Source organism: Neovison vison, chromosome 2 (assembly GCF_020171115.1).
Source record: "Neovison vison isolate M4711 chromosome 2, ASM_NN_V1, whole genome shotgun sequence".
Taxonomy (NCBI): Eukaryota; Metazoa; Chordata; class Mammalia; order Carnivora; family Mustelidae; genus Neogale; species Neogale vison.
In genome coordinates this window covers 36,456,271-36,483,124 of record NC_058092.1, presented here as the reverse complement: position 1 = coordinate 36,483,124, position 26,854 = coordinate 36,456,271, and the positions used below count along the sequence as shown (strand labels likewise).

General features: G+C 38.7%; 1 protein-coding gene across 1 annotated transcript in view; it reads left to right on the top strand.

Moving 5' to 3' along the window:
• Positions 1-283: 283 nt before the first annotated feature.
• The window catches only part of PIK3R3 (phosphoinositide-3-kinase regulatory subunit 3), a 132,431-nt gene continuing 105,860 nt past the window's right edge, over positions 284-26,854 (top strand). Inside the window, exon 1 of the mRNA XM_044238134.1 lies at positions 284-1,107. Within this exon, the coding sequence (XP_044094069.1) occupies positions 1,002-1,107 (106 nt within the window). The 5' untranslated portion in view covers positions 284-1,001. The remainder of the gene's footprint in view (positions 1,108-26,854) is intronic.

Below are 26,854 nucleotides of genomic sequence, written 5' to 3'. Positions count from 1 at the left end.
TGTACCATTCTGATTGAGGCTGGGGGGAGAGAGGATGAATGATTAAGAAGTCGAAACGCAGAGAGCGTTGGGGAGAGTTGAAAGCCGAAGTGGAGGACGGCTTTCGGAAGGCTTTCACAGGCACCTGACAGAATTCCCCCGTTCATCGAGTCGGTATAGAGGGGAAGGAGCAGTAGTGATGTCGCCTTCCCCCCCGCCCGGTGCGGTTGGGTGGTACCTCAGCGGGGGAGCGTGAGGCGGGGGAGGGTGTCCCTCTCCGCGCCGTTAAAATGAAACTCTAGTGGCTGGAGTCAGGGCAGAGCGTGAGGGGAGCCGGCACTGGCGGTTTTACTTACTGCCCGGCGGGAGCGCCCAGCCGGGCAGAGCTAACTGGACTTTCCGACGGGCCCCCATCTCGAGGCTACAGCAGCTTCGGTTCCGAGCTTGACTGGAACGGAGCCCGAGTCCCGGCCCTTGAGGGGATCGCTCTCTGCAGACCAGTGGGACCCCGAAACTTGAATGCAATACCCACCCCCCTTTTTATGCCTTCCTTTGTCACTTCCTCACCTTTCTCCCAGCGCGTTCTTTTTATCTCCCCCTCTTCATTCTCCCTCCCTCGAAGGACACAAAAGTGGCTGCCGAGGAAAGATCTGGAGGCAGTGGGAGCTTTTCTCTTTGGAGAGCGACTGTGTGGAAGGGATTTTTGGGAAGCTGCTTTTTAACATCTCAGCCCTCTGCCTTCACCCCCTCACCCCCCGCCCCAAGCCTCCCTGTACCTCTCTGAGGAGAAAAAGCCCGTAGACTGAAAGTTCGGGGGGCATTTTGCTGGGTGCTGTAAGAGGAGACGGGGGAGGACCCCATCCTCGTCCTGGTAGTTGGCTGGACTTGTACCGGCCGTTGGAAACCCAGAAGTATATATCCGTGTGGGACTTTACAGATCTATATTTTTAGATTTTTAAATATCAGATAAAAAATATATATGCTTTCTATATATTTCCTGACGACCTGCCCCTGACAGCGCGATGTACAATACGGTGTGGAGTATGGACCGCGATGACGCAGACTGGAGGGAGGTGATGATGCCCTATTCGACAGAACTGATATTTTATATTGAAATGGATCCTCCAGGTACTTGGGGAGAGAAAAAGAATCTTGTGATGGGTCTGATTGATTTGTATATAACTAGACCTTGGTGGTGTTTTCAGGGTAGAAGTGTTCCTGGGAGCGCTAGGTTTGGGATGAGGGGCAGATTTGCAGTTAGAGCTGCAGTAAAACTGCTTCTGGTTTATCCGTTTAAAGTTTGCAGTTAGGACCCTGATCCTATTGTCCTGCGAGAGTGGGGGTGGGGGCTGGAGTGGGGGTGGGAGGAAAGACCCGTTTCTTTGACTTCGTGTCGTTCAGGTTTTTGTTGTGCCCCCCTCCCCCCTTTTTTTCAATTAAAGATTCTTCTACCTGCAAAGGATGCTTTATACCCGAGCCTTGAACTCAAGCCTTTTCCTTTGGGGGAATTCTTTAAAGCTTGTCATTTCATACGTTTGTCTTATTTGGTTCCTTGTGTTTTACCTTCGTTAACTTCTGAAACTGGGTTGCCTGTATGATTATTCATTTTAAGACCCCCTTTTTCTCTTACAGAAACCAAATGCCGGTTAGTAATTTTCAGGGATTGGGCGTTTTTATTCAGTCATGGTCTTAGTCTGAGGTTTTTCTTCTCAGGATATAGTCTCTCAGACAGATCTACGTGCAGTATTTTATTACTCGTTAATTTATGGTGATTTCACTTAATTTATGGGATAGGGTTTAATATAACTTCAATTCTTAGACTAAAAAAAGGAGGAATCCTTTTTGTGTGAGTCTATGTGATGTGTACATATATGTGATAGCTTCGAATACACATAATGTAAAGTATACATATACTGTATTTTTACTTCAGAGCTTTGTCTGAGACCCTTACAGACATTTTGTGTATCTGGTAAGAAAGGAAAAGGAAGGGAAAATGGAAAAGTTGGGTAATTGTTTTTCTTTAAATTCTAACCTCATTTTATGATTATTAGCTGTCAAATTTTCAAACCCTTTTTTGCAGTTACAGATAGTGCTTTACGTAATGATTTGGAATAAGTAGAGGGCCTTTGTGACTCCTTATTTTTGTTGAGGATGAATTGGTTATGTCTTAAAAATGTGTTGCAGTTAAGCTTACAAAATAAATTGTGTGTCATTGGGGAACCTCAATTATTATAAGACTATGTATTTTTGGAAACCTTTGAAAGGATTGGAGCCCATGCAAGTACAATGAAGTATAACTGTTTTGTAGAATGTTTATAGAAATTATTTGTGTCCTTGTGAGCTGTAAATTATCTTTTTTTTTTTCCAGTTAGGGTGTTAAATGATGCTATATTAAAAACTCCTATTAAATTAGCCTTTTTTACTCTTTATGATAATTTAGAATTTTTCTCTTTCCCTTCATTTTGGAGCTTTCTTTATTTGCTTTTGTCATTGTGACTGCAATCCAGATGCAGCTTTTCAGTGTTTTGCAAAGTTTGTAAGATTTGCCACCCATCTATTGTTGTATTTCCCTCTTTGTTTCCCCCTAATGGTAAAGCATCATTTCTATTAGATGCATTTGTCATTCATGTAAATGAAAATTTAATACATCATTGATTCCTCTTGTAAAAAGTAAAGTTAATAATTCTAGGTTTTTATTATAAGAATTATATATTCAAACTGCCTCAGAATCACTATATCATAGTATCTTGCCTTGCAGACATACAAAGGGAATTTGTTGGGCGGAGAGGTGAATAGGGAGGAGGGGAGAAAATGAAGAAGGAACTAATGTTTGAAAAATTTGGGCCCAGTGGAAAAATATTGGCCAAGTTCAGTTGAGTTGTCCAAAGTGGTTTAAAAAAAAAAGTTGACTATTATAATTATGTAGTGATGTGGGTCTTATAAGGTTGTATAGAAAATTCTGATCCAAACATTGTGCATTTACTTAGAAATAAACTTCTGAGTTTAAAATGCTCATCCTTGGATGAAATTTTGCATACTGAGATTCTATTCAGAGTATTGGAAGTATGCATATGCCGCTCTTTATTACTCATTTTGTAGTCTTAGTGTAGATTATGGTTAGTTATACCTAACAGCTTTTAATAAAGGAAGCACACTTGAGTATGCTGGAATATTGCCTGTGATGGGAATGACTTTTAATGGAAATAATGTGATGCCAGTCTTGTTTTGTGTGACAAATTAAGGTTTTGAAACACTTAAAACTAAGTAAATTATTAGTGAAGAGGTTGCAGCATGTCTTGTATCTGTCTTCTTTCTACCTTCTATCCCAGCTCAAGCTCTTATTTCCTGACTGGACTGCTTTGATAGTGTTCTAACTGTTCTTACTGTTCTCCCTGTTTCTACTTTGTTCAGTCCACAGTATTATTCAGGTACCGTCTGATGATTTGCCTTCCAGTGGTAAATCTCCCAATGACTTTGAAAACCTTCCAGTGCCTTTCCTTTGCCTATTAAAAAGAGTCCTAGATTGCTTACCTTGTCAGTTAAGTCCCTATTTTGTTGTTGTTGTTGTTGTTTGTTTGTTTGTTTCCAACCAAGTTTTCCAGTCTAGTTTCTTACTAGAGGCCATCACAGGTTCTGTGGAAAGCTATTTTATATTTGCTGTTTCTTGAATGTCTGCTTTTTCCTCTTCCAGGGATGCTTTTCACTTGTTGAAATCTTACATGTTTAAGATCTACGTTAGATGCCTTCTTTGCCAGGATATTTATTTCCTGATCCCTGATATTAGAAGACATACTTCCTTTCTTTTCCTTTTCTCTTCTAGCACTTCTCAGAACTCCTTTTCATTCTTTGAAGTAGATTCTGTTTTTATGTATACTATCCACCCCATGGAATTATCTTCCCATCAAGTTATGAGCTTCTTATCTTGCTCAAGGTATTGCAAACGGTAGGGAATTTAATAGATTTGTGTTGAATTAATAAATATCTAAGGAGCACCATTTCTTTCTAACCTCTAAGTGCTTTTCTACTTACTGTCTTTGGTCACCGCATTCCTTGGCTATTGCAATAGCCTTGAGTTAAATAACTTGAATTAGACAGTTGTTGACTTAAGGTTTTTAACTGTAATATTAGTATTACAGTTTTAAAAATATGATTTTCATTTATATTTAAGACTGAACCATAAATGCAAAATCGTTACCTATTATTGCTTCCAGTGGCCTCAAAAACTGTTTTCCAAAGGTGTTTCCCTCCAGCCTATTTTTTAAAAAACTACCATTACCATGCATCCCAAAGGTTTCTAATAACTGCATGGACTGCTGTATCTACTGTAATTCACTGACAATGTAAGGATTGGATCCAAATGGAAGTCTGATGTCTTAATCTTTATGTATTTCCCAGAAGCAGTAGAAATAGTGAACAGTTTAGATGAAACAAAAGTTTTTATTTTGGAAATGTTAAGAGTGTGGTACAAAGAATTGCTTTTGAGCATCTTGGTTAGTCCTCTTGTGATTTGGGAATCAGGATTATTCCATAACAGAACAGTTGCTGGGTAGGCCTCTCAAAGAGCCCAATCTCTTGTATAGGAGCTCTTGGAGGATTACAGATATACAGCTGATGATAAACTCATGCCCAAAGCTTATAGATTAGTTGTCTGTAAGCTAGCACTTTTAGTTTTAACGTTGTTGTTGTTTTTATTTTGGGAAGATACAGGTGATTTCTTGTTATAATACAATTTTTATAAATTATAAATTTATAAATTTGTAATTTCTTTTTATAATTTATAATCCATTAAATTATAATTTAATGGATACAATACTTTTAAAGATTACCTATAGACAATTTTCTTTTCTTTTTTTAAAGATTTTATTTATTTGACAGAGAGACACAGCGAGAGAGGGGAATCCAAGCAGGGGAAGTAGGAGAGGGAGAAGTAGGCTTCCTGCCAAGCAGGGAGCCTGATGTGGGGCTCAATCCCAGGATCCTGGAATCCTGACCTGAGCCAAAGGCAGACGCCCAACAACTGAGCCACCCAGGTGCCCCAACAATTTTCTTAACAAGACAAATTTTTGAAATTGTAGGGCAGCAACATCTTAGTATAATTAGAAAACTAAAAGTCTTTATTGACAAAATATAAATATAGGAAGGTCTAGAAAAGTGGTTCTTAGTTTTTTTTTTTTTGGTTTGAGTACCCCTTTTATAATCTAAGAAATTGAGGATCTCAAAGAGGTATTTACTAATATTTACTGTATTAGAATAAAATTAAGAAATTTAAAAATATTTAATTCCTTTAAAAATAATAAAATGTTACATGTTAACTTTTTTTTTTTTTTAAAGATTTATTTATCTATTTGAGAGGGAAAGTGTGTGTGTTTGTGTGTAGGGAGGGGGAGAGGGAGAGAGAGAATTCTCAAGCAGACTTCTGCTGAGTGTGTAGCCTGACAAGAAGCTTGATCCCAGGACCCTGAGATCAGGACCTGAGCCATAGTCAGGAATTGGCTGCTTAACCAACTGACCCATCCAGGCACCCCTAATACAGTTTATTTTAATGAAAAAAAAAAACTATATATATATATATTTTTTTTTAAAGGTTTTATTTATTAGAGAGAGGGAGAGAGAGAGAGGTCACAAGTAGGCAGAGAGAGAGAGGGGAGGAAGCAGGTTCCCTGCGGAGCAGAGAGCCCAAAACGGGGCTCAATCCCAGGACTCTGGGATCATGACCTGAGCCGAAGACAGAGGCTTTAACCCGCTGAGCCACCCAGGCGCCCCCCAAAATAACTATATTAAAAGGAAACAAGTTGAGTGCCTGGGTGGATCAGTCAATTGGTCATCTGTCTTAGGCTAGGGTCCTGATGACAGGACCCTGAGTGGGGCTTTTTGCTCAGTGGGGAGCCTACTTATCCTTTTCCTCCATCTGCTGCTCCCCTTGCTTGTGCTCTCTCTCTCTGTCAAATGAATAAATAAAATCTTAAAAAAGGAATCAAGTGACGAGAGTGGCATTGTTTTACATTTTTGCGAATAACTTTAATGTCTGGCATTTTAGTCTTTAATATCTGGCTTAATAGGAAATGTCTAAATTCTCATGTCTGGGGTGCCTGGGTGGCTTAGTTGGTTAAGTGTCTGCTTTAGACTCGGATCATGATGCCAGGGTCCTGGGATCAAGCCCTGCATCTGGGTCACTGCTCAGCAGAGAGCCTGCTTCTCCTCTCCTTCAGCCTGCCGCCCTGCATACTTGTGCTCTCTATCTTCCTGTCGAATAAATAAATAAAATCTTTAAAAAAAGAAAAAAATAGTGTCTGCCTTTGGCTCAGGTCATGATCTGGAGTGCTGGGCTGAAGTCCCACTTCGGGCTGCCTACTCTGCTCACTGGGGTGTCGTCTTCTCTCTCTGTCCTTCACCTTTCACCCTGTGCCTGCGCTCATGTGTTCCCTCTCTCAAATAAATAAATAAATAAATAAATTTAAAAAATTTTATTTATAACAGAGAGAGATAGCTAGAGAGGGAACACAAGCACTGGGGAGTTGGAGAGGGAAAAGCAGGCTCCCTGCTGAGAAGGGAGCATGACACGTGGCTTAATCCCAGGATGCTGGGATCACAATATGAGCTGAAGGCAGATGCTTTAGGACTGAGCCATCCAGGCACCTCAATAAATAAAATCTGAAAAAAAAAAAAAAAATCCCATGTCTGCTCATTCAGTCTGTTTGAGATACCACAGGTCTTAACCACTGGAAAACTCCACTGTACAGATGTGAGAGAATGAGAGTGCAAAAGGCAAATAATGTCTTAGTAATACTATGAAACTATTTTTGATACCTTGGATCTTCTGAAAGGCTCTTGGGGATATACAGGGGTCTCTGGACTACACTTTGAAAACTACTAGTCTAGAAGTTACATGGTTTGCAACTACATAGTTTGATGGTCAATCTAGGAAACTATTTTCTGACTTTTTTGAATACAGATGAACAGATTGTTTCAGGAAACTTACTTGCTTACTCTGGCATACTTGGCATTTTCATCGTTTAGATTAAGTAACATTCTGGTAGAGAACTAGCACACTGGCTGGCTCTGTGGTTGAGGAAAATATTTGCTGAGAAACACACTAAAGAAATAGGTCACCTGCCACTATGTGGTCCTTACTGTTAGCAGGTTGGGCATTCTACTGTAGTTGAATTTTTGTCTGTAACTGAACATTTGATGGGTTATTATATAAATGCTTCTCCTGTGTGTGGTAAGATATTTCTTTTATGAGCTTAGTGTCATTTTTAAAATGATATTGTAGTGTGGGACAAATGTTAATATAATCAAATGATGTAAAAGCCATGCCAAATTTGTTTGCATTTTCTTATTGAAAAAGATTAGTCATTGCTTTCATTTAACGTATTATAGTTTAGAGTATACTCAGCTATATTTCATTAGAAGTATGATAATTCTCCATTTGATAATGCTTTTGAAATTCATTCTCCTTGTTTTCATGCTGAATACCTTTATATTTTTCTTAGAATATAGAAAAGATTGGACATGTTTATTTAAGAAGGTAGGTAGAAAAATAACTACAAGTATAATTATGTGATAGAATTTTATTGGTATTAAAGGGGGATGCAGTGTGAGTGAAATAGAAAGAACACAGGCTTTGGAAACATGATAAGGCTTCCAAACCTAGCTTTACTTCTTACCATTACCAAGGTTATATGGCTAGGACTTAACCTCTTTCTGCATAGAGAAGTAGGATGCCAGTGCTCTTTTATAAAATTGATTTAATACTCTGTCTTTCAGAATTGTTCTGGGGATTAGATGTACTACATCAATATCTAACACAGTCTTTGGTACATGGTATGGACCCAATTCATTGTAGCTTATATCTTTTTTTTTTTTTTTTTTGAGTTTATTTTTTTAGTAATCTCTATGTCCAACATGGGGCTCCATCTGCCGTCTCCAAGATCAAGAGTCACATGCTTCTCTGAATGAGCCAGCCAGGTGTCCCAGTTGTAGCTTATATCTTCTTTGAGCAGGGAGCCTGGCTGGGGGGCGGGCGTGCAGAGGGGACAGGGAGCCCTACACATCTTACATATCTTACAGCATGTTATTAACATGTAGTTATCCCAAGTCTACCTCTTGGAATACTCTTGAGCAGTCAAAGCCTTTTGAGTTATCTTGCTCCATTTTTTTCCCCCTTCATCCCTGACATTTAAACTGGGGTCATTTTGTTTTTGGAAGAGTTCTTTTGTTTTTATGTTTTTGTTTTTGGAAGAGTTCTTCAGGGCCTCTTCTAATTACAGTATCTCATGAGTCTATGGAAATGTCACTCCAAGTATCCTTTCTTTTTAGTTTCTATTGTCCTTGTTTAGTTCCTCATCCCACACATTTAAAATGATTTATAATGAAGGTAATAGTTACTAACATTTGTTGAATGTATAGGCCAAGCACTATGTTAAATGTTTTTGCACGTACTATTACTGTTTGCCACCCGACAACTTTATAAAATAGGTACTATTATTACCTCACTTTACAGACAGGAAACTGAGACTTAGATGTGTTTAATAACTTACTCAGTGCCTCACAGCTAGCAAGTGGCAGAGCTGGTCTGTCTTGCTAATGCCTTGGTTCTTAACCAGTAAGCACCTCCTAACTGGTTGCTGGGTTTCTAATTTCTTCTTCTCCTCCCCCATAAATTTATCCAGAATTCTTCAGCCACGTTAATCCTGCTCAAATGTTATTTTGAAATAATTTTTGAAATAATATAAGGAAATAATCAGCGCTATCCATTTCTTTTAAGCAGAAGCCATATTCTTAAACTAGGCATACATGATCTTAAGCACCAGTTTTCCAACTTCATTATTAATCCTCTATTCTTATTATTTTTTTTAAAGTAAACTCTACCCTCAGTGTGGGGTTCAATCTCACAACTCTGAGATTAAGAGTCACCTGCTTTACTGACTGAGCCTGCCAGGTTTTCCCGTCACCCCACCCCCTGCCTGCCCCATTCTCATTTTTACTTTTAGCCCAGTTCCTTGGCATCCGCTGCATACCCTTTCTTATTTCCATCTCCAACCTTTTGCTTATGCTGCTGCTTATGTTAGATTAAGCATTATGCCCACTCCCATCTTCAAATTTGGATCCTTTGCAGGTCCCCTTTCTTTCTTTTCTTTCTCCAAAAATTATAGAATTGAGGGGCGCCTGGGTGGCTCAGTCAGTTAAGTGTCTGCCTTCAGCTCAGGTCATGATCTCAGGGTCCTGCAATGGAGCCCCGCATCAGGCTCTCTGCTCTGGGGGAAGCCTGCTTCTCCCTCTTCCACTCCCACTGCTTGTGTTCCTTCTCTTGTTGTCTCTGTCAAGTAAATAAATAAAATCTTTAAAAAAAATTGTAGCACTGAATCCCACAATTACCTAGGATTATGGTCTATTGTTTTGGTACAAAACCATGTTATGTTATGACATTTAATTATTTTGTGAATATAATTTGTCTCCCCAATACAAGATCAGTTTCTTGAGGTCAAGCTATGTATTTCTTTCTTTTTTTGCTTGAAATATCCTGTTCTCCAATATTTTGTTAAAGTCTTAGGCCTGTGGACCCAACCAGTTTGATTTTGTGACTTAAGTTTTAAGTTTGCCTGCTGCTTTCCCACCTAGGGCTAGTGTGCTCCTGCTCTCTCTCTCTCTCTCTGACAAATAAATAAATAAATATATGAATAAGTTCTTAAAAAAAAAAGATTTTATTTATTTGACAGCGAATAAACCTAGGGAGCATCAGAGGATGAGGGAGAAGCAGACTTCCTACTGACCAAGGAACTCAGTGCAGGGCTGTGTCCCAGGACCCTGGGATCATGACTAGAGGTGAAGGCAGATGGTTAACCAACTGAGCCACCCAGGCACTCCAGGATAATTTATTCTAAAAAGGGAAATAATGAAAAAGTACAATCCTTAATGTTGTTAATCATTAATGTTGTTAAATCCTCAAAATGTTTTTGAGTTTGAATTAAAATTATTTTTGAAATTTTGAAGAATTAGAAGTGAGTAGTAAACTTTTTAAAAAGTTTGTTAGGCTAGTTGTACACAGCATGTGCCAAATGTAGATTTAAATTACCCAATGTGTTACTATATCAAATAAATTTAGAAGGTGTGGGACTTGATTTGGGATAACAAGGTAAGGTCAGCCATGTAGCCTCATAAGATTAGTTTCCAAATTGTTTGCTGATACATATGATATATTTGTTGATCTTTGTGAATATTTATAAATTAATATAAAGTAATAGGGTTTTTTTTTAAAGTATTAATGAAGCCGTAGGCTAGGTCCAGCCTGCTACATCTTGCCATTTTGCATGTGTCTTGTCAATATAAAAATTGCCCTGTGTCCTGTGAATAGAAGCAACACAAAGCTAAAGTCAATACCATGATGTCCTACCATCCACCTTTTCCAACCTTGGACTTCTGTTAGTGGGGCAGATTGCTTACCCGTGTTTAAGGGTATAGGGCAACAAATCCAGAACTTGTGGCTGTGTCATCTTAAATACTTCATAGTTTTTGTTTTTTTTTAAAGATTTTATTTATTTATTTGACAGAGAGAAATCACAAGTAGGCAGAGAGGCAGGCAGAGAGAGAGAGAGAGGAGGAGGCAGGCTCCCTGCTGAGCAGACAGCCCGATGCGGGACTCGATCCCAAGACCCCAAGATCATGACCTGAGCCGAAGGCAGCGGCTTAACCCACTGAGCCACCCAGGCGCCCCTAGTTTTTGTTTTTAAACTTAAGAAAAAGTAAATTCAGTCATGAATCAAAATTTAAAATTTGTGTATAAATTGTTTTGGAGAACAGCTTATTGAAATGAACTGTGCTTGGAAAATGACACTTTAGAGTTTGTTCTTCTTTTTTTTTTAACTTTTTTTTTTTTTTTTAAGATTTTATTTATTTATTTGACAGAGAGAAATCACAAGTAGATGGAGAGGCAGGCAGAGAGGGAGAGAGGGAAGCAGGCTCCCTGCTGAGCAGAGAGCCCGATGCGGGACTTGAATCAGGACCCTGAGATCATGACCTGAGCCGAAGGCAGCGGCTTAACCCAGTGAGCCACCCAGGCGCCCTAGAGTTTGTTCTTTCATGTGTACTATTCTTTTTAACTTTCTTGTTCCACAAAGACAGTATAATATTCATATTGAATTTCTAATATGCATTTGTGGAATTAAGCACAAACCTTTTTTTCTTTTTCTTTAAAAACTTTATTTTTAGGTAATCTCTATACTGAATGTGGGGCTCTAACTCACAGCCCCCAAATCCAGAGTTGCATACTCCACAACTGAGCCATCCAGGCATGCCACTCTTTTTGAGATTAGTTCCGGGAGATGTTTCATAAAAAAATAGTATATTGTCAACTACAAGCATCAGGAATCTAACTTAAAATGGATTAAGAAGTAAAAAATTTTGTCTTTTCATATGAGCAGCTTCAGGTGTTGGTTGATTACATCAGTTCAACAATGTCAGTAAAATCTTTTCTTTCCACAATTCAATTTTGCTCTCCTTGGAATTGGCTTTATCCACAGGCTAGTAGCAAAATGGTATAGTGATTCCAGGTATCCTATCTGTACAGAAGAACTTTTTTTTTTGTAAATAGAATTGACTAGAAATTTTTAGAATTATTCAAGTATAGTTATATACTATCTATATATATGTATATACTATATAATATCATATTGGTTTCAGGTGTACAATATTGTGATTCAACAATTCTATACACCTACACAAGAACTTCTAAAAGAAGAAAGATCTCTCTTCCTATGCCTCTTTTCAGAGAGAAGAAATGTCCTCTAAAAACACCTAGCAGACTTCTTTCACACCTTTTTGGCCAGATTTGAGTCCTGTACTCATTCCTGCCTCAATCACTAGTGGCTACCCTTGAACTAACCATGGCCATGCCTGAATTTGGGAGTGGTAATAACTTCCCCTGAGGCCTTGTATTGGGGAGGGATTCTGTTAGGAAGGAACACGGGATGAATGCTAGCTAGGTAGATCATCAATAGTGGCTGAAAAGTAATTTGGAGAACTATACCGCCTTGCAGAGTTCTTTGTGTTTGTAAATAGAAAGAATTAGCATTTTTTTCCCTTTTTCAAAACTGTAATCTAGTTGTGGGAAACAGGTTTCCTTATTCTAAGTGGGAATTCACAGGGTCACATAGTGTTGAGAGTTAATGTAAGACAGGCCTTTTTGGGGCACCTGGGTAGCTCACTTAGTGAAGTGGTCACGCTTGATTTTAGCTTGGGTCATGATCTTGGGGTCCTGGGATGGAGTCCCACATTGGGCTCCATGCTCAGCAGGGCAGGGCAGTGTCTGCTTGGGGATTCTCTCTCTTCCTCTCCTCCTTCCTCTGCACATGTTTCCTCTCTCTCCAAAACAAATAATATATATTTAAAAAAAGCCTTCTTGTCAGTTGCTTACTAGAAGATGAAGAAGCTAACTTCTCTGGTTGACAGTTTCCTTGTTTGAGGCATGCAGATATTGGGAATAGAGTATGTTAGTGCATCAATTAAATGAGTATGAGAGAGCAATTAGCCTAACCATATATTCCAAAATTTAGTAAATGAAGTAATAAGCTTGAGACCTGTGTCATGTATTATGATTTGAATGACTAGTCTTAAAAATTAGGACACTGTTTTAAAGTAACCTATCTATATAGGTCATGTCTTTAAGATGTACTGTGTAGCTAAGTATTGACTTTTCAGTATAAATTGTATAGAGGGGTGGATAAGAGATGTCTTTGGAATCAGAGTGCCTGAGTTTAGATTGTGTCTCTGCCATTTCTAGTTTATGTCCTTGGGCAACTTAATTATATTTTCTGTGTTTTGGTTTTTTCACCCCAAAATTAGGGCTGATAATGGTCCCCTACTTCAATGGGATTATTGTGAGGATTTAGTAAATTCATAACTGTAAAATACTTAACATGGTACCGGAACATATTAAGTGCCCATAAATGTTTTTGTTCATGTATTCATGTTTTTCAACAAATATTTGATGGCTAGGCACTGCTCTGGCCAGGCACAGAACAGGAAAACTTGATATATTCATGGAGTGTTTTAAGGGAGGGGAGAAAGTAGAGAATAAATAAATTTATGGGGTACCTGGGTAGCTCACTTGGTTAAGTATCTGACTTCAGCTCAGGTCATGATCTCAGGTCTTGGGATTAAGCCCTGAATCGGGCTCCCCACTCAATCTCTCAAATAAATAAAATCTTTTTAAAGAATCATAACATACAAAAAAAAATCATAACATGCTATTTAGGGGCACCTTGGTGGCTCAGTCGGTTAAGCTGCTGCCTTTGGCTCAGGTCATGATCCCAGAGTCCTAGGATCAAGCCTCATCTTGGACTCCCTGCTTTGTGGTAGTCTGCTTCTTCCTCTCTCTCTGCTGCTCCCTGTGCTTGTACTCTCTCTCAGATCCAGAGCTTGTGGCTTTGTCATGTTAAATACTTTATAGTTTTTGTTTTTAAACTTAAGAAAAAGTAAATTCAATCATGAATCAAAATTTAAAATTTGTGTATAAATTGTTTTGGAGAACAGGGTTGGGGGCACTATTTTTACTTTTTTTAAAGTTCTAATTTAAATTTGTTAACATACAGTGTAATATTAGTTTCAGGTGTACAGTGGTGATTGAACATTTCCATACAACACTCGGCACTCATCACAAGTGTCCTCCTTAATCCCCATCACCTACTTAACTCCTCCTCCTGCCCACCTCCCCACTAGTAACCCATCAGTTTGTTCTCCATAGTTAGGAGTTTGTTTCTTGGTTTGGTTCTCTTTTTATCCATTTGCTTGTTTGTTTTGTTTCTTAAATTCCACATGAATGAAATCTTATGGTGTTTGTCTTTCTCTAACTGTCTTATTTTGTTTAGCATAATACACTCTAGCTTCATCATGTTGCACATGGCAAGATTTTATTTTATTTTTTTTAAATTTATTTTTATTTATTTGTCAAAGAGAGAGAGAGAGAGCGCACAGACAGAGTGGCAGGCAGAGGCAGAGGGAGAAGCAGGCTCCCCGCTGAGCATGGAGCCTGATGTGGGACTCGATCCCCGGACACCGGGATCATGACCTGAGCTGAAGGCAGCCGCTTAACCAACTGAGCCACCCAGGCGTCCCAAGATTTTATTTTTTTTATGGCTGAGTGACAGCCCATTGTGTGTGTGTATGTGTGTGTGTATTTGTGTATCACATCTTCTTTAGCCATTCATCAATCGGTGGACACTTGGGCTGATTCTATAATTTGGGTATATATATATATATATATATATTTTTTTTTTTTTTTTTTTTTTCTATTCTTTGGGTATATATGTAACCATGCAGTTGCTGGATTTTAAGGTAGTTCTATTTTTAACTTATCGAGGAAACTCCATACTCTTTTCCACGGTGGCTGTATCAGTTTGCATTCCCATTTCCCATAAAAAGTGCAAGAGGGTTCCCCTTTCTCCACATCCTTATCAACACCTGTTGTTCGTTTTGTTGTTGATTTTAGCCATTCTTTTTTTTTTTTTAAGATTTTATTTACTGATTTGACAGAGAGAAGGAGCACAAGTAGGTAAAGTGGAGACGGAGGAAGAGGGAGAAGGACAAGCAGGATCCCCACTGATCAGGGAGCTCAGTGGGGGCTTGATCCCAGGAACCCAGATGCTTAACCGATTGAGCCACCCAGGTGCCCTGATTTTAGCCATTCTGACAGGTGTGAGGTGATATCTCATCATAGTTTTGTTTTGTATTTCCGTGGTGTTCAGTGAAAGATATTCCATGCTCCTGGATTAGAAGGACAGATATTGTTAAAGTGTCTCTACTACCCACAGCAATCTATACATTCAGTGCAATCCCTGTCAAATTCTAACGCATTTTTCACAGAACTGGAACAAACAATTCTAAAGTTTGTATGGAAGCACAAAAGGCCCCAAATAGCCAAAGCAACCTGGAAAAAGAAAAGCAAAGCTGGAGGCATCACAATTCTGGACTTCAAGTTATATTACAAAGCTGTAGAGATCAAAACAGTATGGTAATGGCACAAAAACACACACACAGAGTAATGGAACAGAATAGAAAACCTAGAAACGAACCCACAACTATATGGTCAGTTAATCTTCAACAAAGCAGGAAAGAATATCCCATGGGAAAAGGACAGTCTGTTCAACAAATGGTTGGGAAAACTGGAGACCAACATGCAAAACAATTAGACTGGATCACTTACGTCATACACAAAAGTAAATTCCAAATGGATTAAAGACCTCAGTGTGAGACCTGAAACCATAAAAATCCTAGAGGAGAACATACGCAGTTAACTTCTTTGCCATCAGCCGTAGCAACTTCTTTCTAGGCATGCCTCCGAGGCAAGGGAACCAAAAGCAAAAAATAAACTATTGGGACTATATCAAAATAAAAAGCTCCTGCACAAATATAAATAGCTTCACAAAATGAAAAGCTTCAATAAAATACAAAGGAAACAACACTAAAAGGCAACCTACTGAATGGGAGAAGATATTTGCAAATGACACATCTGGAAAAGCATTCATATCTAAAATATCAAACAATCCAATCAAAACGCAGGCAGAAGAACAGATATTTCTCTAAGGAAGATATCCAGATGGCCAACAGACACATGGAAAGATGTTCATTATCACTGATCATCCGGGAAAGGCAAATCAAAACCATGATGAGATACCACCTCACACCTGTCAGAATGGCTGAAATCAATAGCATAAGGAGTACTACTTTTTTTTTTTTAAGATTTTATTTATTTGACAAGAGAGGCAGTGATAGGGAATATAAGCAGGGGGAGTGGGAGAGGGAGAAGCAGGCTTCCCCTGAGGAGGGAGCCTGATGTGGGGCTGCATCGGAGGACCCCAGGATCATGACCTGAGTGGAAGGCAGATGCTTAACGAGAAGCCACCCAGGCGCCCAAGGATTACTATTTTAAGTAGAAAGACAGTGAGGGCCTGACTTAAAGGAAATGAGGGAGCAAAGCATAGATCTTTGAGAAGTGTGAGGGTGGGCCAATGTGCCAGGTGGAGGGAATACCAGATAGCTTACTATGAGGCAGGAGCATCTCTGTCTTGTGTTCAAGGATTATCTGGGAGGCCAGGTTAGCTGGAGTGGAATAAGGCGAAAGTAATGAGGAGATAAGTAGGGGCCCCTGGCTGACTCAGTCAGACGAGCATGTGACTCTTGATCGTGGAATCATGAGTTCAAGCCCTTGTTGGGTGTGGCGATTTACTTACATTAAAATTTAAAAAATATTTATTTTTATTTTTTGTTTTAAGATTATTTATTTATTTATTTATTTGACAGACAGAGATCACAAGTAGGCAGAGAGGAGGCAGAGAGAGAAGCAGGCTCCCCGCTTAGCAGAGAGCCCGATGTGGGGCTCGATCCCAGGACACTGAGATCATGACCTGAGCTGAAGGCAGAGGCTTCAACCCACTGAGCCACTCAGGTGCCCCTGATACTTATTTTTAAAAAATGGAAACAAGTATTGTGGATGGTAGGGAAGACCATATAGGACATTGTAAGAACTTGGCTTTTAAAACTCGACTGAGATGAGATGCCATCCAGGAGTATTAAACAGTGACATATTATGATCCCTGGCTTAAAATTATCATTTGGGCTGCTGGGGGAGAATAGGAAAAGGTGGAAGTGGAGAAAATGGTTAGGAGGCTATTGCAGTAAACAAGCTGAGGGATGATGGTGTCTTGGACAAGGGTGAAAGCTCCAAAGGTAGAGAAAAGTGGTTGGATTCTGAATATTATTATTATATATAATAACTATTTCATAATTTCTTAGCTTCATGTTTCTCTATATGCTTTAATAATTGAAAGATTTAAAAAATAATTGAAAGATTTAACTTTTAAATAATGCTGAACCATTTATATATATATATTTTAAAGGATTTTATTTATTTGACAGAGAGGGAGAGAGACAACAAGTAGGCAGAGAGGCAGGCAGAAAGGGGTAAGCAGGCTCCCTGCTGAGCAGAGAGCCCGATGTGGGGCTCGATCCCAGGACCCTGAGATTAGAGGTTTAACCTCTAAAGTTTAGAATAATTAAAATATGCTAAAGTTTAGAATAATTTATGTGATTTTGATTATTAATTTAATTCTTAAATGCTTGAGTATAGAGAATGCTGTAAAATAGGGAAGTGTTGCTCACTGTTTAGGAGCTCTAGATTCAGATTGCTTGGATTTCCAATTCTAGCCCTGTCTGTTTATAGTTTGTGACCCTGGACACTTTCCTAATCTGTATAACAGGGAGAAGAATATGAACCCTGATGTAGGGCTTTTGTGAGAATTAGTACATGTAAGACCCTTAGAGTAGGTATCGGTTGTTTTATTATTATTTTCATTATTATTGACCTGAGATGCTTTGTGATATATCTTCTCTTTTCCATTCAGAGGAAGCACCAGCCTAACATTTTCAGTTAGATTGAAAAGTAATTTAAATCTTTATTCCAGCCTCTCAAAAACGCCAAGGGGGATAATATTCATACCATACCGTAATACTACTTAAAATCTGATTTTTCCATTTTTGATCAGTGTCTTTGCATGGTTAATCCCAAACTTCCTTTTCTTTTTCAAAACTTGCCAAATTCATAATAATTTGAATGGTCTCATTCTTTTTGTCTTTTCCTCTCTTTCTCAAATTCATTCTTCCTTTTCCAGGAATATCCGTATCTGTTTATTTTATTTTTTATTTTTTTAGGTTATCCGTCTCTCTTTAAACTCTCTCCTTTTCGTGAGTCATTGCTCTGATTTGTATAATAAGGGTCAGGAACCAAGGGAGTAAAGAAATGAAGTTATGAATGCTCACACAACAACGTTTTTGGTTTTGTCACAACTTAACTGCTGTAGAGGATAAAGTATGTTTTGTCTTTTAGAAAGAAGTCTACTTAGCTTTAAAAGCATTATCAGGTGGTATAGACCATTGCAGGACATTAGTTCTGGACTTGGGTTTAGTTTTTTCTCCTGTCATAAACCGTAACACTGACCCAGACCTCTCCTTTGATTACTAGGGATCAACCATGGACATTTAGAATAGAGTTGCTGGATAAAATACATGCAATGTCCCATGCAATATTTGTGATGTACTAATACTGAAAAATTGTTAATCTGAAGTTCAGATTTAACTGGCTGTCCTATATTTTTATTTGCTAAATCTGGCAACCCTAATTTAGAGAGAAGGCAGACAGTTGACTAGATAGTATTTCCCAGTATACTTTCCCTGTGGTGTTTAGCGATAGGTGTATAACTTGATATAGTGGCTATTAGTATACTTTGGTTTCCATGACAAAAAGTCCAACTGAAATTGGTTTAAACAAAGAGAATTTATAGTTTCATATAATTGAGATGTCCAGAGGGAATAAGGGCCCCTGACATAGTTTGATCAAGACTATCAGGCTTTGGCCCTATTTTTCTGCATCTTGGCTGTCCTATCTATCAGTTTCTTTCTCAGGGAGGCTTCCTTGGTTTAGTAAAAGATAACTGCCTTTGGCTGCTGAGATTACATGTTTCCTAATATCTGGGGGAGAAAAAGGATGCGTCCCACAAACAAAACACAAAAATCCTGAGCTTGACATTAGACTATTCCAGGTTCCAAAGGATCACTCTTAAAATCTTAAAATCTGAACTATTAATTACAGCTTTCTGTCTAGACCAGTGGCTCTTGAACTTGAGCATATATCATAACCACCTGGAGGACTTGTTAAAACAGAGATGGCAAACCCAACCCCCAGATTTCTGATTTTAGTAGGTTTGGGGCTGGGTTCTAAGAATTTGTAGTTGAAACAGGTTTCCAGATGTTCTTTATTTGTTGGTCTGCGAACACTTTGAGAACCACAGCTGTGTCAAATCAGAGCCTACTCCTGGAGTTGGGGAAAGGGTCCCACACAAATACCTTACCAGTGTGTGGAAGATTCAAGACACTTCTTAAAAAACAAAACAAAACAGGGGCGCCTGGGTGGCTCAGTGGGTTAAGCTGCTGCCTTCGGCTCAGGTCATGATCTCAGGGTCCTGGGATCGAGTCCCGCATCGGGCTCTCTGCTCAGCTGGGGGGCCTGTGCTTCCCTTCCTCTCCCTCTGCCTGCCTCTCTGCCTACCTGTGATCTCTCTCTGTCAAACAAATAAATAAAATCTTAAAAATAAAAAAAGAACAGATTTATTTATTTATTTGAGAGAGAGAGAAAGAGCAAGCAGGAGCGTGAGAAGGGGCAGAAGGAGAGAGAGAAAGAATCTCAAGCAGACTCCTAGCTGAGCACAGAGCCTGATACGGGGCTTGATCTTGAGCTGAAATCAAGAGTTGGATGCTTAACCAACTCAGGTACTCAGGTGCCCTGGAACAAGATATGTTTTGAGGAAATAATTACAATGTCCACTAAGGAGAGGATTACTATTTTTAATCTACCCAGCTCTCCTGCCCTCTTATTTGGGTAACAGCTTCCTATTGTTTTCTTTTTTTTTTTTTTTAACTTTATTTATTTATTTTACAGAGAGAGATCACAAATAGACAGAGAGGCAGACAGAGAGAGAGAGGGAAGCAGGCTCCCTGCTGAGCAGAGAGCCCGATGTGGGACTCAATCCCAGGACCCTGAGATCACAACCCGAGCCGAAGGCAGCGGCTTAACCCACTGAGCCACCCAGGCACCCTTCCTATTGTTTTCTTAACCACTCATTTCTCATTTGTAATCAATGTGGCTTGGGTAGAATTGATTTAACCCACTGTCTTTTTTTTTTTTCCCAATTTATTTATTTTCAGAACAACAGTATTCATTATTTTTTCACCACACCCAGTGCTCCATGCAAGCCGTGCCCTCTATAATACCCACCACCTGGTACCCCAACCTCCCACCCCCCCGCCACTTCAAACCCCTCAGATTGTTTTTCAGAGTCCATAGTCTCTCATGGTTCACCTCCCCTTCCAATTTACCCAAAAGCACATACCCTCCCCAATAACCCACTAGCTTTAATGGTGGGCACAAGACCCTGGCCTGGTCATTAAGCTTATTGCATTCACCTGTCCTCAGTGATTAGCTCAAGAATTAATAGGGCAGCCATCTTTGTAAACAGTGCACATTACTATACATTACTATTCACTGTCCTGGCTATTGATATAAAGATGGCATAATTCCTGTCTTTAAGAAGCTCGGACTGTGGTGAATACCAACATGTAAACAAATGCGTGTAGTATTTCTCTTTATAACTCCTTTCTCCTGGCTTCCATCTAATACACATTTCCATTATATACTTCATTACTTCCTTTGTAATCCTTAACCACGTTTATTATCAGTTGTTTAGTGTCTTTGGTCCTCATTAGATTATAAATTCCATCAGGATAAGGATGGATTATAAATTCCATCAGGATAATTTCCTGCTGGATTTCCAGTATTTAGCACTTTCTGTGGCACATAGAGGTTCTCAGTAAATGTGGGTTGAGTGAATGTTTTAACTGTCCTAATAGAAAAATACGGAAACAGAAGAGGGAATGATTGGTTTACTGGTGGAGTAGTGGAGACGTAACAGCCTGGATAAATGCATAGGATTGTTAAAACACCTTGGTATATTTTGGGAACTGTAAGTAATTCAGTTTTGGTGAAACATGATGTAATAGGTGAGAAGTGGTGGCAGATGATTCTGGAGAGATAGGTGAGGGCCAAATCCTGAAGATCCCTGAATGCTACCCTACAGGTTGGGGAGCAATTGACTGGTTTCAAGTAAGAAAAAGAATATATTAGCAGCAAAGTGATAAATGGATCAGAGGGGAGTGAGATTAAAGACGTGAAACTGGTTAGGAGGTTATTTCAGAACAGATTGAAGATGTTATGAAAGCCTAAGGTGAAAAAGAAAAATAAGGAAGAAGCGGGGAGGTGGAGACTTGGTGTAGAGTTCATCTTCATGTGGACTCATGGAGATTTCCACTGTATTGTACTAGCCACTCTTTTATTTTCTTATTTTTTTTGAGAGAGAGCACAAGTGGGAGTAGAGTGGAGTGGTGCAGAGGGAGAGAGAGAAGCAGACTCCTCGCCAAGAAGGGGGCCTGACACGGGGCTCAGTCCCAGGACCCTGGGGATCATGACCTGAGTCAAAGGCAGACTCTTAACCAACTGAGCCATGCAGGCACCCCACTATTAACTACTATTGACTAGTGATCCCTAGTTCTGCATCCACATCCACATAATATTATAACTGGAGATTGTATTTTTATTTCATTTTCTAATTTAAAAAGGAGATTTCCCATCCCAAAGCCTAATACAAGGTAGTAGCAGTGAGAATAAATAGAATTGTCTAAAAAGTAGAATTGATGGAACTTAGAGACTATCCTGAGAAAAATGAGAGAATCTAGGATGACTTTTAGTTTTCTGGCATAGGAGATGGTGGTGCTGTAAACCAGTAGACACAATTTAAGAAAGAATAATGGGTTTGGATCATATGGCTTCTTAGATCCAAATGAGGCAGAGGTGAAATGGAAAATGTTTTCTCCTTTTGGAGGAGTTGTTTTTCTCGTAGGCTTTATTGGGGAAGGAAAAGAGAACAGCTTTTACTGCTTCTAGGTTTGAAGCCTAGAGCAGATAGTAATAAATCAGATACTGTTAAGTTCCTAAAAGTGTGGGAGAGATTGCAGTGGGTCCTTGACTACTCCTAGGGTACTAGTTGCCAAGGTCAATTTAAATTTCCAGAAGTGGGGCACCTGGCTGGCTCAGTTGGTAGAACATGAGACTCTTGATCTTGGGGTCATAAGTTTGAGCCTCACATTGGGGATAGAGTTGTCTAAGAAAAAAATTTCAGATGTTTAATTTGCTTCATCTTATTTAAACAGCTTTTTAAAAGGAAATGCACATAAACTTTATTTTGTATGTTCTTCTTTTTATTTTATTTAAATTACAGCTTAAACAGTGTAATATTCATTTCAGATATATAATATAGTGGTTCAGTAGTTTCATGTATCACCCAGTGCTCATCACAGTAGTGTATTCCTTAATCTCCATCACCTTAACCCATCCTCCCTCCCCAACCCAACTCCCTTCTGGTACCCATCAATTTGTTCTCTATAGTTAAGAGTCTGTTTCTTGGTTTGCCTTTCTCTCTTCCCCCATGTTCATTTGTTTTGTTTCTTAAATTCCACATATGAGTCAAATCATATGGTATTTGTCTTTGACTTACTTAGTATAATACTCTCTAGCTCCATCCATATTGTTGCAAATGGCAAGATTTCATTCTTTTCTATGGCTGAATAATATTCCATTGTATATATATACCACATCTTCATCCATTCGTCAGTTGGTGGACACTTGGGCTGATTCCATAATTTTGTTAATACAGTTAAGTCTGCTGTAAACATCAAGAAGCACGAATCCCTTTGAATTAGTATTTTTGTATTGTTCGGGTAAATACCTAATAGTGCAGTTGTTGGATTGAAGGATAGTTCAGTTTTTAACTTTTTGAGGGACCCCTATATTGTTTTTCACACTGGTTGCACCAGTTTGCATTCCCACCAAAAGCGCAAAAGGGTTCCCTTTACTCCACATTCTCACCAACACCTGTTGTTTCTTGTGTTGTTGATTTTAGCCATTCTGACAGGTGTGAGGTGATATCTCATCATGGTTTTGATTTGCATTTCCCGGATGATCAGTGATATTGAACATCTTTCCATGTATCTGTTGGCCATCTGGATATCTTCCTTGGAGAAATGTCTGTTCTTCTGCCTGCTTTTTGATTGGATTGTTTGATATTTTAGATATGAATGCTTTTCCAGATGTGTCATTTGCAAATATCTTCTCCTATTCAGTAGGTTACCTTTTAGTGTTCTTGTTTCCTTTGTATTTTATTGAAGCTTTTCATTTTGTGAAGCTATTTATATTTGTGCAGAAGCTTTTTATTTTGATATAGTCCCAATAGTTTTTTTTTTAATAAACATATAATGTATTTTTATCCCCAGGTCTGTGAATCGCCAGGTTTACACATTTCACAGCACTCACCATAGCACATACCCTCCCCAATGTCCATATCCCCACCACCCTCTCCCGTCCCCCCTACCCCCAGCAACCCTCAGTCTGTGTTTTGAGATTGAGTCTTTTATGGTTTGTCTCCCTCTCAATCCCACCTTCTTTCATTTTTTCTTTTCCTACCCCCCAATCCCTCCACATTGCATCTCCACTTCTTCATATCAGGGAGATCATATGATAGTTGTCTTTCTCTGATTGACTTATTTCATTAAGCATAATACCCTCTAGTTCCATCCACGTCATTGCAAATGGCAAGATTTCATTTCTTTTGATGGCTGCATAGTATTCCATTGTGTATATATACCACATCATCTTTATCCATTCATCTGTTGATGGACATCTAGGTTCTTTCCATAGTTTGGCTGTTGTGGACATTGCTGCTATAAACATTCGGGTGCACGTGCCCCTTCAGAGCACCATGTTTGTATCTTTAGAGTATATACCCAGTAGTGCAATCTCTGGGTCATAGGGTAGCTCTATTTTCAGTTTTTTGAGGAACCTCCACACGGTTTTCTAGAGTGGTTGCACCAGCTTGCATTCCCACCAACAGTGTAGGAGGGTTCCCCTCTCTCCGCATCCTCGCCAGCACCTGTCATTTCTTGACTTGTTAATTTTAGCCATTCTGACTGGTATGAGGTGGTATCTCATTGTAGTTTTGATTTGTATTTCCCTGATGCCAAGTGATGTGGAGCACTTTTTCATGTGTCTGTTGGCCATCTGGATGTCTTCTTTGCAGAAATGTCTGTTCATGTCCTCTGCCCATTTCTTGATTGGATTATTTGTTCTTTGGGTGTTGAGTTTGCTATGCTCTTTATAGATTTTGGATACTAGCTCTTTATCTGATATGTCGTTTGAAAATATCTTCTCCCATTCTGTCAGTTGTCTTTTGGTTTTGTTAACTGTTTCCTTTGCTGTGCAAAAGCTTTTGATCTTGACGAAGTCCCAATAGTTCATTTTTGTCCTTGCTTCCCTTGCCTATGGCGATGTTCCTAGGAAGAAGTTACTGCGACTGAGGTCGAAGAGGTTGCTGCTGTGTTCTCCTCAAGGATTTTGATGGATTCCTGTCTCACATTTAGGTCCTTTGTCCATTTGGAGTCTATTTTCATGTGTGGTGTAAGGAAATGGTCCAGTTTCATTTCTCTGCATGTGGCTGTCCAATTTTCCCAACAACATTTGTTGAAGAGACTCTTTTTTCCCATTGGACATTCTTTCCTGCTTTGTTGAAGATCAGTTGACCATAGAGTCAAGAGTCTATTTCTGGGCATTCTATTCTGTTCCATTGATCTATGTGTCTGTTTTTGTGCCAGTACCATACTGTCTTGATGATGACAGCTTTGTATTAGAGCTTGAAGTCTGGAATTGTGATGCCACCAACTTTGGCTTTCTTTTTCAACATTTTTGCCCTTTCTTCTGTTGTCTTTGGCGATGTTCTTAGGAAGAAGTTGCTGCGGTTGAGGTCGAGGAGGTTGCTCCCTGTGTTCTCCTCAAGGATTTTGATGGATTCCTTTCTCACATTGAGGTCCTTCATCCATTTTGAGTCTATTTTCGTGTATGGTGTAAGGAAATAGTCCAATTTCATTTTTCTGCATGTGGCTCTCCAATTTTCTCAGCATCCTTTGTTGAAGATAGTCCCAATAGTTTATTTTTTGCTTTTGGTTCCCTTGCCTCGGAGGCATGCCTAGAAAGAAGTTGCTACTGCTGATGGCAAAGAAGTTAACTGCGTGTGTTCTCCTCTAGGATTTTTATGGTTTCAGGTCTCACACTGAGGTCTTTAATCCATTTGGAATTTACTTTTGTGTATGACGTAAGTGATCCAGTCTAATTGTTTTGCATGTTGCTCTCCAGTTTTCCCAACCATTTGTTGAACAGACTGTCCTTTTCCCATGGGATATTCTTTCCTGCTTTGTTGAAGATTAAAGACTGTAAAAAGACTGATGAATTACTGAGCTGTACCCCTGAAACAAATAAGATATTATATGTTAATAATTTTGAAAAATTAAAAATGTTAATAATTTAAAAAATTTTAAAAAGTGTTAAGATTCATGAGTTAGGTTCAGTATTGGTGAAAATGTGATTGCTATAGCCATTTTGGAAAGTTTGGCAGTAATAATTGGTCAGATTCCTCTTTTGGTAATCTGTTCTGTAGAAATGAAAGTATCAACATGAAAAGTATGTTGTTTTTAATGGGAAAAATTGGAAATACCCTGAATGTCCATCAATAGTGGGCATGGATATAGAATGTAATGTACTTATATTGAGGAATATTATGCAACCTTAAGAGAATGAGTTAAATCTGTAAATTTTGACCTAGAAGGATATCTGAGAGGTTGTAGATTAAAATAAGCAAGTTAAAAAGAAATGTGTGTAATACTTTTTATAAAATAAAGATATAAATATGTAGGTTTTGTTTTTTTTTTTAGGATTATATGAAAATGGAGAAAGGTACAAAGTTGTATTTTATTCTAAGTACTCTTCTAATGGCTGGGAATATAGTAGTGAACAAAACCAAGTCCTTGTTTTATGTAGGAGCAGGTATGACAATAAATTAAGAAGTAAATATATAGTATGTTAGGTGAAGATAAATGCTGTGGAGAAAAGCCCAACTGGCTAAAGGGGATGGAGGGCAGAGAGGAATTACTGTTTTATTCTGGATAATCAGAGGCCTCACTGATATGGTGGTTTAACCTTCTTATTGTGAAATAAAATACATGCTAATAAGTGTATAAAACATACATGTAGTTTAGTATATAAACATAAATGTAGTTTATTAACATTTGTGAACAACTATGTAACTACCATGTAGATAAAGATGTTGAAGGTGGCCAGTTTCCTAGAAACCAAAGACATGCCCCTTTTCAAATATATCCCCCCTTTTTCCCACCAGAGTAAACCACTGACTTAACTTTTTTTGGTAACTATTTTCTTCTTTTTCTTTGTAATTGTATTCCTAAAGAATATATTTTAGTTTTGCCTGTTTTTGAATTTTCTGTATATGGAATCATACTGTATATATTCTTTTGGGTGTTTTGCTCACTATCATGCCGAGGCATCTATATTGTTTTTATGTAGCTGTAGTTTTTTTGTTGTTGTTATTGTATGGTATTTCATTGTAGAACACAGTTGATTTCTACTTTTAATAGATATTTGGATAGTTTCTATCTTGGTTATTATGGGCAATGCTGTTAATGAAGATTTTGCACATGTCATCTGTAAGGTATATCTAGGATTGAGAATTCTGGTTTATAAAATGTGTGTATCTCAGCTCTTCTAGAGAGTGCCAAGTTATTGCCATCTGTAATGGTATCTGAGCATTAATGACACTTACAGGAACCCTAGATGTTGTCAGACATTCACATTTTTGCACATCTCCTAAGTGTGTGGTAGTATCTCATTATGGTTTAAATTCATTTGCATTTTCCTTATTCCTAATGCGATTGATCATCTTCTGACATGTTGGCCATTTGGTTATTCTCTTGTATGAGACACCTTTTCATGTATTTTGCCCATTTTTTCTATTGGATTGTCTTTTTTTCTTATCGGTTTATTGGAGTTCAAGATTCTGGATATTCTTGTCATGTATTGCAAAATCTTTTTTTTTTTTTTTAAAGATTTTATTTATTTATTTGACAGACAGAGATCACAAGTAGGCAGAGAGGCAGGCAGATAGAGGGAGGAAGGGAAGCAGGCTCCCCACTGAGCAGAGAGCCCGATGCGGGGCTTGATCCCAGGACCCTGGGATCATGACCCGAGCCGAAGGCAGAGGCTTCAACCCACTGAGCCATCTAGGCACCCCCTTTTTTTTTTTTAAGATTTTATTTATTTATTTGACAGATAAAGATCACAAATAGGCAGAGAAGCAGGCAGAGAGAGAGGAGGAAG